Genomic DNA, 12,649 nt, shown 5'->3' with positions numbered 1-12,649 from the left:
GATTTAGTTGGCTAAAGTCCTTCAGACAGACAAACAATCTTTGTCCCAGCTACGGGAAGATAGGAGAGAACTATTTTTCAACGAACGGCGTCTCCCACTAGCAACTTTCCCTCGAGGGCGGCTAGCATCGTTTTCTAACCACCGATATGGAGATTGACCAATTAGCAGCAACGCCAATTTCCCTCACCTACTAAACGAAGGCTATCCTCGACGAATCCAAGGATCTCTTAGACACACCCCATCATAGTTTTCCTCTGCAGCATCATCGCGACGGAAAGTCATTCTCTCGTGAGGCAGTATTAGCGAATAACTTAGTGTCTGTACGCTCGGTGGATATTCTACGTTTCAACAAAGAGTCCGACTTAGATTTTGCGAGCATATTCATCTATCATCCCGTTGACCGCGGATTCGTTATTGAACCTAGGATCATTGTCATTAGTTTCTCGAGTACCTAATTACCACGGTTACTTGTCCAATTCTATAATTATCGTATTTGCACTAGTCAATGTCATGCCCCTAACCCTAATTCTAATGTAAACCCGACATACATATATAACTTGTAATATATAATTTTTTATATTACATTTTTTATATTACATACAAGGAAATGACGGTTAGTTTTCTTCAAAATTGACGAAATCACCGCGATTTGCGAGCTTTTGGGCTTGTGTCTACGGTGAATCGTGCGCGCATTACATTTGGCGAGTAAAATGGAGTCAAGAGAGCGCTTGAGCGTCGAAATATCTCAAACGGGAAAGAAATTACGGTTAATTTTCGGCAAAATCGACGAAATCATCGCTAGTTTCGAGCTGTTGAACTTGTTTCGACGGTGAAAGAGGCGTGCATTACATTCGGCGCGAAAAATAGAATGAAGAGATCGCATAAACGTAGAAATATCTCAAACAGGAAGGAAATAACTGTTAGTATTCGACAATATCGACGTTATCATCGCGATTTGCGAGCCCTTGTCTGGTTTCGTAGGTGAAACGGGCGTGCATTACATTCGTCGCGTAAAATGAAGTGAATGGAGTGCTTAAGCGTCGAAAGATGTGAAATCGTAAGGATGTAACGCTTAATTTTCGTCAAAATCGACGAAATCATCGCGATACCAGCTGTTGTGCTTGTGTCGACAGTGAAACGTGCGTGCATTACATTCGGCGTGTAAAACGGACTGAAAAGAGCGCTTAAAAGTTGAAATATCTCAAACGCGAAGGAAATGACGGTTAATTTTCGACAAAATCGACGAAATCCAGCTCTATTTGCGAGCTGTTGGTCTTGTTACAACGGTGAAACTGGAGTGCATTGCATACCGCGCGTAAGTGGAGCGAATAGAGCGCATAAACATAGAATTTGCTCAAACGGGAAGGAAATAACGGTTAGTTTTCGACAATATCGACTCTTGGGCTGGTTTCGAAGATGAAACGGGCGTGCATTTCATTCGGAAACTAAAATGGAGTGAGAGGAGAGCTTATTCGTTGAAATATCTCAAACGGGAGGGAAATGACGGTTAATTTTCGACAATATCGACGAAATCATTGCGATTTGCGAGCTGTTGGGCTAGTGTCGAAGGAGAAGCGAGAGTGCATTACATTCGGCGCGTAAAATAGAAGAAAAGGCGCTCATAAAAGTCGAAATATCTCAAACGGGATGGAAACAACGCATAGTTCTCTTCAAAATAGACGAAATCATCTCTACTTGCGAGATGTTGGGCTTGTGACGAAAGTGAAACGAGAGTGCATTAAATTCAGCGCTCACAATGTAGTGAAAAGAGCTCTTAAACGTCGAAATATGACAAACGCGAAGGAAATGACACTTAATTTTCGTCAAAATCGACGAAATCATCGAGATTTGCTAGCTGTTGGGCTTCTTTCTACGCTGAAACGGTCGGGCATTTCATTAGCAGCGTAAAATGGAGTGAGAGGACTGCTCATTCGTTGAAAAATCTCAAACGGGAGGGAAATGATGGTTAATTTTCGACAATATCAACGAGATCATTGCGATTTGCGAGCTGTTGGGCTTGTGTCGACAGTGAAACTGGGGTGCATTGCATTCCGCGCGTTAGTGGAATGAATTGAGCTCTTAAACGTCGAAATATGACAAACGCGAAGGAAATGACACTTAGTTTTCGTCAAAATCGACGAAATCATCGCGATTTGCGAACTGTTGGGCTTGTTTCGACGGTGAAAGTGTCGTGCATTTCATCGGCGCGTGAAATGGAGCGTAGTGGGCGGATAAACGTCGAAATATCACAAACGGGGAAGAAATAACGCTTCGATTTCTTCAAAATCGACGAAATCATTGCTACTTGCGAGCTGTTGGGCTTGTTATAACGGTGACACTGGAGTGCATTGCATTCGGCGCGTAAAATGGAATGAAAAGAGCGCTGAAACATCGAAATGTCTCAAACGGCAAGGAAACAATGCTTAGTTTTCGTCGGAATAAACGAAATAACGCGATTTGCGAGCTGTTGGGCTTGTGTCGATGGTGAAACGGGCGGGCTTTACATTTGGTGCGTTAAATGGAGTGAAAAGAGCGCATAAACGTTGAAATATCTCAAACGCGAAGAAAATGACGGGTAGTTTTCTTCAAAATCGACGAATTCATCGTGATTTGCTAGCTGTTGGACTTGTGTCGACGGTGAAACCTGCATGCATTAAATTCGGCGCGTGAAGTGGAGTGAAAAGAGTTCTTAAACGTCGAAATATCTCAAACGGAAAAGAAATGACGGTGAGTTTCCGTCATAATCGATGAAATAATCGCGATTTGCGAACAGTTAGGCTTGTTTTGACGGTAAAAGTGTCTTGCATTTCATTCGGAGCGTAAAATGGAGCGGGAGTAAATATCATCTCGGCTGTGTAAAACAATGGCTAATTCACGCGAAGAGTTGTTACGCGCCAAAAATTCTAACCCTAACCCGACATCAGAAGTGGGATCAGAACCGCTTATAGTGATACAAGAGCAGATGGCCCTTATGCACGAGTTAATTTAGACGATAGCGCTAAAACCGAGGGAGCAGGAACCGAGTGTAAAACGCGAAAAATTTTCGCTACCGCGTTTTAACCCCGAAATCGCGGGTGCCGACCCAGCTGCGTGGTGCGCGACTGTTAGTGTAATTATGGAAAAAAGACCTCTACAAGACGACGAGATATATCTCACTATAAGTCGTGCTCTAGAGGGTACAGCAGCACAGTGGCTTATCCATGTTCCGGTCAGTGGTTTTACTTGGATAAAATTTACGGGACATTTTCTTGCGCGTTATGGTGGCACGGAGACGGCAACCTCAGCGCTAATGAGGATGTTCAATGAACCACCACTGAAGGGCGAAACCACGGCGGCTTTTGGTAATCGTCTTCACTCCACTGTCTTTTGTCCACTGTCTGCATTAATGGTCTCACATTGGAGATAATTTTTCATGTCCTTGCTGATGATTACTTAAAATACGATATCATGATTGGTCGCGAGAATTTAAGCCAACGATTCGACGTAAATATCACGCAGAATAACCTCGTTATTTGTAAAACAAAGATAATTAACACCTGTGGTAAAGTTGCGGAAGATGCGGTCAACATTAACGAGATCAACACTGATGTAGTTGGTAACAATAAAGATCGATTAATCTCTGTTCTCGAAAAATTTAAAGAATCATTCTTTACGGGTTTCCCGCGTAATCGCGTAAGTAGGGGCCAGTTAGAAATACGGCTGATTGATCCCAACGTCGTCGCGCAAAGAAGCCCTTACAGGCTTAGCGAGGAAGAGCGAAGAATAGTACGTGAGAGAATAGCCGAATTAATTAATTTAATTAATTAATGCACCAGCCGTTTTCCAGAGAGCCATTTTCAAAGCCTTAGGCGACCTCGTGAACACCTGATATTCGTAATTTTGTCTCTAATACGTTTTTGTTTGATCGATTGTACACGTATAATATTTCTTAAGTCATCTACAATTAGTAGATTCAATTTCAATGTCTTTTTCTTTTAAATAGGTTTAAAGGCGCAATAAATTACAATTAAAATGGATACAATGATTCCTACAATCAACTTCCGATATTTCATGGAACATGATGCAGAATCTACAGAAGATGAAGAATTACTGCCTGTTCCTTCAACATTGTCAGATGATTCAAATCCGTCGGTTCATTCAATATCGGCGGTTGAGTTAGCCGTACCTTCAACATCCATGGTACTTCCTGAAATTATGGTTGATATACCATCCCCTGTACCTTCAGCAAGGGTGATTGATTTAACATCACCGATACCGTCGATGTCGACAATGCCACCGATATTCTCGATAGAAATGCCGCCGGTTCCATCCACATCGCGTGACGTTCAAGAATATTATGATGATTTTCGTTTTGAAGCAGCAAGGCGTTCAAGTTTTCGAAATTGGCCTGTGTCTTTCATTGACCCTGTCAGTCTTGCAGCTGCAGAATTCTATTATACTAGAAACTTTGATGTCGTTAGATGCTTTGAATGTCAATTGGTGGCAAGTCAGTGGTCAGTGGTTGATATTCCCATGCAAATTCATGAGATGCGTTCTCCAGAGTGCAGATTTATCCGCAATGAACATTGTAATAATGTACCAATCGGAGCAGATCCTGCTAAAGTTCGACGGACAAAACGAAAAAATAGAAATATATCTTGTCCTTATGGTTTACAATATCAGAAGGCATTTGATTTTAATGACCATCGATTTTTAAGATATTCAAGAAACCCGACGGCATATGAACTTAGCCGTTTGGGACTAAAAAGAGTTAAGAAGCTACGAATCCAGATTAAATTCGTTCACAACATGGCCTACATATATGACACAGACAATTGAAGAATTAGCCCATGCAGGCTTCTACTAGACCGGAATAAATGATTGCACTACATGTTACCATTGTGGAATTGGTATAGGAAGTTGGAGAGCAGAAGATGATCCATGGGAACAGCACGCAATTTCGTCTCCCAGCTGTTGTTATTTATTAACAGTACGAGGCTGGGAATATGTTAATAAAGTAACAGGCCAGGAGTTATATGAAACTGCTGAAGGTGCAAGTATAAAAACTTATACCCTGAACAATATATATAACATTGTGTATAATGAATAATTGCAATACATACTTATGTACAGTATATTTATTTCAGGCAGCAATACAAATTGCAAATGGGAATCCTGAGAGATCCACTAGTGAAAATGATACTAATGAAATGACTCTCGTTGGGAAAATTGGTAAGTGATAAAAATGAAAACACATATTCGTTAATTTGTATGAAATCCGTATACATATAATAAATTCCATTATATATTACATTTAAATACACTGATTACTATTTTAGCTGCTCTGGAGCAAGAAAATCGACAACCAGTCGCCGAACGTAACCGCGGTCACGGGTTTGTATAACAAAGGTATTGCATAATTCTATAGCTGTCCTTAAAAGAAATATTTGTGACGGCACGCGACAGTAAACATTCCAACGGTTTCTGTCCCGTGGCTCCCCACACGCAGACCCTATTCTTCGAGTAAGATGATTGCCAGATGTCGATGCGTCTTCGCAGTACATGTTAGGCTAGCCTGAGGGCCTGATATAAATCTTAAGATTTAGTTGGCTAAAGTCGTTCAGACGGACAAACAGTCTTTGTTCCAGCTACGGGAAGTTAGGAGAGACCTATTTTTCAACGAACGGCGTCTCCCACTAGCAACTTTCCCTCGAGGGCGGCTAGCATCTTTTACTAACCACCGATATGGAGATTGACCAATTAGCAGCAACGCCAATTTCCCTCACCTACTAAACGAAGGCTATCCTCGACGAATCCAAGGATCTCTTAGACACACCCCATCATAGTTTTCCTCTGCAGCATCATCGCGACGGAAAGTCATTCTCTCGTGAGGCAGTATTAGCGAATAACTTAGTGTCTGTACGCTCGGTGGATATTCTACGTTTCAACAAAGAGTCCGACTTAGATTTTGCGAGCATATTCATCAATCATTCCGTTGACCGCGGATTCGTTATTGAACCTAGGATCATTGTCATTAGTTTCTCGAGTACCTAATTACCACGGTTACTTGTCCAATTCTATAATTATCGTATTTGCACTAGTCAATGTCATACATATATAACTTGTAATGTATAATTTTTTAATTAAAATGTTAACCATTCCTAGTCACCTGGTTTGTTAACAGGTTTATTTAGTTATTTTATTTATCCATTTATTTCTTGTATTTGTTAATAAAATATAACATGTATTCTTGCCCTTTTCTCCCAATTATTTCCTCTTCGCCATGATGTCGTATGTTGTTATTTTTATTTTGGATCCATCAGATGATTTCGCAGTTAATTCAGTTTATTAATTAGTTTTATTCAATTATTTTATAAATTTCTCCTTTTTCTTGTTGGTTGATTAAAATATATCTTCCTATTGTTCCATTTATTCTCTTTTACTATTATGTGGTACATAATTATTTTAATTTCTGGATGTTACCTGCTTATTCGATTTACTAGTTGGTTTTATTTAATAATTTGTTTTGCATTTGCATATCCCATGTTCGCTAATTAATTGTAGTATATTTTCCTGTCGTCGGATATAATTGTTCTGGTTCCAGGTTGATTGTTAGTTGGTATAGGTTATGCTATGCTCTTTATATTTACTACTTCGTTAGAATATCTATTTCTATTTTATTATTTGTTATTTACCCTCATATGCTAATTCTATATATATAATTACGTTTAATTAATCTTTTATTAAAGTATTTCCATTTTCGTTGTACCGTGCGTTTGTTTCGGGTGTTCGAATTGTCACTCGCGTTGTTTGTATATTGTGACTTTCTGTTTTTCGTTACCGTACGTGCGGAGCGCGGGGCGTGACAATAGCATTTTACGTTGTAACGGGCTTGTTCCGAATTTCAAAAAGGAGTGTACAGCATTCGGCGTGCAAAATGGAATAGCATTACATTTCGCGCGTAAATAGTGTGAAAAGAGCGCTTAAACGTCGAAATATATCAAACGGGGAGGAAATAACTCTTAGTTTTCGCCAAAATCGACGAAATCATCGCGATTTGCGAGCTGTTGCGCTTGTATCAAAGGTGAAAGATGCGTGCATTACCTTCCGCACGTAAAATGGAGTGAAAAGAGCGCTGGAACTTCGAAATATCTCAAACGGGATGGAAATGACACATAGTTTTCGACAATATCGACGTTATCATCGTGATTTGCGAGCTCTTGGGCTGGTTTCGAAGGTGAAACGGGCGTGCATTTCTCTCAGCATGTAAATTCGGGTGAACAGAGCGCATAAACGTCGATATATCTCCAACGGTAAGGAAATGACGCAAAGTTTTCGTCAAAATCGAGGAAATCATCGAGATTAGCGACATGTTGAGCCTGCTTGGACGGTGAAACAGGCGTGCATTACATTCGTCGCGTAAAATGGAGTTAAAGGAGCTCATAAACGTCGAAATATCTGAAACGGGAAGGAAATCACCGTTAATTTTCGACAATTTCGACGAAATCATTCCGATTTGCGAGCTCTTGGGCTGGTTTCAACGGTGAAGCTGGAGTGCATTACATTTAGCGCGTAAATAGAGTCAAAAGAGCGCTTAAACGTTGAAAAATCTATAACGGGATGCAAACAACGCTCAGTTTTCTTCAAAATAGACGAAATCATCGCTGTTTGCGAGATGTTAGGATTGTGTCGACGGTGAAACGGGCGTGCATTAAATTCAGCGCGTACAATGTAGTGAAAAGAGCGCTTAAACCTTGTAATATCTTTAACAGGATGGAAATGACGCATAGTTTTCGTCAAAATCGACGAAATCATCGCTATTTGCGAGATGTTAGGATTGTGTCGACGGTGAAACGGGCGTGCATTAAATTCAGCGCGTACAATGTAGTGAAAAGAGCGCATAAACTTTGAAATTTCTCAAACTCGAAGGAAATGACGGTCAATTTTCGATACAATCGACGATGTCCGGCTCTATTTGCAAGCTTTTGGGCTCGTTCCGAAGATGAAACGGGCGTACATTAAACTCTGCACTTAAAATGGAGTGATAAGGACGCTTAAACGTCGAAATATCTCAAGCGGGTAGGAAATGACTCCTAGTTTTCTGCAAAATCGACGAAATCATCGCGGTTTGCGAGCTGTTGAGCTCGTGTCGACTGTGAAACCTGCCTGCACTACATTCGGTGCGTAATATGGAGCGAAACGATTGCTTAAACGTCGAAATATCTCAACCGGGAAGGAAACAAACGCTTAGTTGTCGTCGGAATAGACTAAATCATCGCTATTTGCCAGCTGTTGAGCTTGTGCCGACGGTGAAACATGCATGCCTTGAATTCGGCGCGTAAAACGGAGTGAGAAGATCGCTTAAACGTCGAAATATCTCAAACGGAAAGGAAACAACGATTAACTTTCGTGGGAATAGACGAAGTAATCGCGATTTCCGGGCTGTTGGGCTTGTTTCGACGCAGAAACGGTCGGGTATTACATTCGGCGCGTAAAATGGAGGGAAAGGAGCGCTTAAATGTCGAAATATCTGAAACGGGAAGAAAGTAACGCTTAATTTACGTCAAAATCGACGAAATCCAGCTCCATTTGCGAGCTGTTGGGCTTGTTTCGACGCTGAAACGGGCGGGCATTACATTTCGTGCGTTAAATGGAGTGAAAAGGGAGCATAAACATTGAAGTATCTCAAACATGTAGGAAATGACGGGCAGTTTTCTTCAAAATCGACGAATTCATCGTGATTTCCGAGCTGTTGAGCTTGTGTCGACGGTGAAACCTGCATGCATTACATTACGCGCGTAAAACGGAGTGAAAAGATCGCCTAAACGCCGAAATATTTCAAGCGGGAAGGAAATGACTCATAGTTTTCTGCAAAATCGACGAAATCATCGATACTTGCGAGCTGTTGGGCTTGTGTCGACGGTGAAACGAGCGTGCATTACATTCCGCGCGTGAAATAAAGTGAAAACGGCGCTAGAACGTAGAAATATCTCAAACGGGAAGGAAATAACGATTAGTTTTCGTCAATGTCGACGAAATCAACTGCAATTCCTTGAGGGCATCCAGTAATAAGATGCATTTAAATGACAGGGTTTACAGGTGGTGGGCTTACCTACAAACTTTTACCTTTGACATTATGTATCGGGAAGGCAAGCGAATGGCTCACGTCGGTTCCTTTTCGCGGAACCCCGTTGACTCGGATCACCGTACGATCCACAAAATTGCCGAAAAAGAAATCAATCTGGCCGAAATCTCCGAAGATTGGCTCTTGGCGGAGCAACGTCGCGATCCCCAAATTACGGAAATCGTCGATAAGTTGCGGAACGATGAGCTTGCAGATGATATCGCGAATACGTGTGAACTGCGATCCGGTACCCTTTACCGTAAACTACAACGAAAAGGCAGAACTCTCTGCTTGCCCATTGCCCAAGAGGTTTTAGGTGGTAAGTGATCAACTATGTACACCAGTCGATTATGCACTTAGGATGGGATAAAACGCTCGAGAAACTGTACTAGTATTACTTTTTAGAAGGAATGGCGAAATACTTTCGCAAATTCGTTGAGAACTGTCATGCTTGTCGAGTTTCAAAGGCTAGCTCAGGCAAGACACAAGCCGAAATACATCCCATGCCCAATACCAGCATACCTTGTCACAGGGTTTATATGGATATAACGGGCATACTACGCGGTAAAAGCGACTCGAAGGAATATGTCACTGTGTTGGTCGACGCCTTCACCAAATTCGTATATTTGCACCATACCCGTAGGATAGACTTCGTTAATACCATTAAAGCGCTTATATAGCTCCGCTATATTTTTATTCGTAAGTGCTAAATGCGGCTTCGTGAAACAAAGCGCTACGCAGTTAAAGCGCAACACGACGTGCCCAATCCGTCATCGACATCTTCGCGCTCCTTCCGCCGAATTTCTCCGAGGAGCATACTCGTGCCAGCCGCGGCGACACATCTAATGAATACACGCTAGTGGGGATGTGAATGGGCAACGAAGGGAAGAATCATTTCGATCTGAGAAAAAAACGGACATTTTACCGCGAGACGCGAAGCGCGAAGGGCGAAAGAAAACGAGTCAGCTATCGATCAATCGTCGCTGTTGTTGATCGTCGTTAAGTATCAACTGTTGTTAACTGTTAATTGTTATTCATTGTTATCAAGTTTAATAAATGTTATTGGTTGAACATACCCGAGTGCACTTCAGTACCTATTACACCATACACCTCAATTCGTGACCCTGACGTGAGTTAATGTTAAAGAGGTGACTGTGATAGTGACCTGAGACTCTAAACGGCGCGAATTTAAACTGCTGTGCGATGGCAAATACCGACGGGACCGCGAACGGCGCACAACGAGTCCACCCAGTAATCAGCATGGCCCCGCTGCAGCCCTCGGAGGTCACGGCGTGCTTCACGCTTCTGGAAATGCAATTCGAGGACATGGATCTTACGGACGACAAACGAAAGTTCGTGACCCTCGCCAGGTGCCTCGGCGGCCGGTATCTATTGCATATCGAGGACGTGAAGAGGAGGATACCAAGGCGGAACAATACCATAAGTAAAAAAACGAGATCATCGAGAGTTGGCTGATACACCCAGCACGATGTAACGCAGGCTGCTGACCTTCGAAGTGATGGGCGACCAAAAGCCGATCCAATTCCACCAACACCTAAGAAGACTAGCCGATCGAATCTACGAGACACATTTGTTAAGAAGACAGAAGGTCGCCGTCATCAAGACCGATCGAGCGGGAGGCGAACAGCGAGATCGCCCCCCACGGAATCGTCAGATTACAGGTTCTCCAGAATAGAGGCACAAATCGAGGCACTGCGCCTCGACCGGCGCCCCTACCAGCGTCCAAACACGAGACGGTACGGACCGCGCCCGAGAGATGTGTAACAGGACTCCGGTCATTGTTACTACCACGCGACGTTCCGAGCGCGCGCGAAGAAGTGCCGCCAACCTTGTACATGGAGGCAGAGAAACGAGACCGGCCGTCTGTAAACGCGACAAGTCACGACGGCCTAACATCCCGCCGCATATTCGTGAGGGACAGGAACTCAAAAACCTCCTTCCTAGTGGACACCGGCGCCGACGTATGTGTATTTCCGCGCAACAAAATACACGGGCCCGCGAACAAAGTTCAACAAAGTACGAATTGTTCGCGTCTAACGGGTCACGCATCGCGACCTACGACACCACTCTAGTGTCTCTCGACTTGGCATTGCGTCGAGCGATGAAATGGCGTTTCTGTATAGCGGACGTCGAAACACCCATCATCGTAGTGGATTTCCTCAGTCACTACGAATTATGGGTGGACGCGAGGAATAAACGCCTTATAGATTCTACTTCGAACCGGTCAACGAGAGGATACACGCCCGCGACTGCGTCGACCAAGACAATTATCGGAGAATCGACGTATCACCGACTCCTCTCTGAATTTCCGGAACTAACCCACCCACCGGCTTTCGGGCGAGAGAAAACTGTTCACGGTGTGGTACATCACATCGAAATCACACCAGGCCCGCCTGTCCACAGCAAACCCCGCCGACTCGCACGTGACCGTCTTAAACAGGTTAAGACGGAGTTCGAAGTCATGATTGAGCAAGGCGTGATGCAGCCATCGAGAAGCCCATGGGCATCATCCTTGCACGTCGTTTCAGAAAAGGACGGAGGGATTCGACCGTGCGGCGAATACCGGGCGTTGAACGCCCGCAGCATCCCGGACAGATATACACCGCCGCACATAGAGGATATCGCACAGAACTTACATGGTAAGCGCATTTTCTCCAAAATCGACCACGTTCGCGCTTATCATCAAATTCCGATCGCGCCGGAAGACGTCGAGAAAACAGCCATAACGACACCGTTCGGTCTGTTCGAAGCGACCAACATGATGTTCGGGTTTCGGAACGCCGCGCGAACGTGTCAGAGATTCGTAGACGAAATCGTACGAGGCCTTGATTTCGTCTACGCATACATAGACGATTTCCTCGTAGCTTCCGAGAATGACGTGCAACACCGCGAATACTTGCGGGTCCTGTTTCAACGCCTCAACGACTACGGGGTCGTTATTAATACCGCGAAGTGCGAATTCGGCGTCCGCGAAATTCAATTCCTAGGTTATACTGTAACGGCCGAAGAAATAGAGCCGCTGGCTGAACGCGTGGACGCCATCGCAAAAGTGCCGCTACCCGCGACCGTTAAATATCTTCGAAGATTCCTCGGTATGATTAACTTTTACAGACGTTTCATACCGAGGGCCGCGCACACTCTCCGACCACGCAACGATATATTGAAAGGCACAACGAAGCGCAACGCGTCTATTGAGTGGCCCGAGCACGCCGAAAAAAGCTTCCGCGAGTCGAAACGCGTCTTGGCCGACGCGACAATGTTAGCGCACCCGATCCCCGGCGCGCCCCTTAGCCTCGCGGTGAACGCATCCGACTACGCTATTGGTGCGGTATTTCAGCAGCGCGTCAACGATTGTTGGCAACCACTTTGCTTTATGACACAAATGCTATGCCCCGCGCAACGGAAATACAGCGCGTATGATCGGGAATTGCTGGAGATGTACTACGCGGTTAAACGCTTCCGACATGCCGTCGAAGGTAGAAAATTCACGATCACAATTATATCACAAACCCCTTATTTACGCGT

The 12,649-nt window shown here is 43.8% G+C and overlaps 1 protein-coding gene across 1 annotated transcript; it reads left to right on the top strand.

The window, feature by feature from the left end:
- Positions 1-4,011: 4,011 nt before the first annotated feature.
- On the top strand, positions 4,012-5,219 carry LOC138189244 (baculoviral IAP repeat-containing protein 3-like). The gene is made up of 4 exons (XM_069131374.1): positions 4,012-4,154; positions 4,230-4,732; positions 4,896-5,036; positions 5,113-5,219. Exons 1-4 carry the CDS (start codon positions 4,012-4,014, stop codon positions 5,217-5,219), a joined length of 894 nt encoding a protein of 297 aa, XP_068987475.1.
- Positions 5,220-12,649: the final 7,430 nt, after the last annotated feature.

Source organism: Bombus flavifrons, unplaced genomic scaffold (genome assembly GCF_040668555.2).
Source record: "Bombus flavifrons isolate JBK064 unplaced genomic scaffold, iyBomFlav1_principal scaffold0021, whole genome shotgun sequence".
Taxonomy (NCBI): domain Eukaryota; kingdom Metazoa; phylum Arthropoda; class Insecta; order Hymenoptera; family Apidae; genus Bombus; species Bombus flavifrons.
The sequence above is the reverse complement of the archived record's forward strand: the minus strand, read 5'-3'. Positions and strand labels throughout refer to the sequence as shown.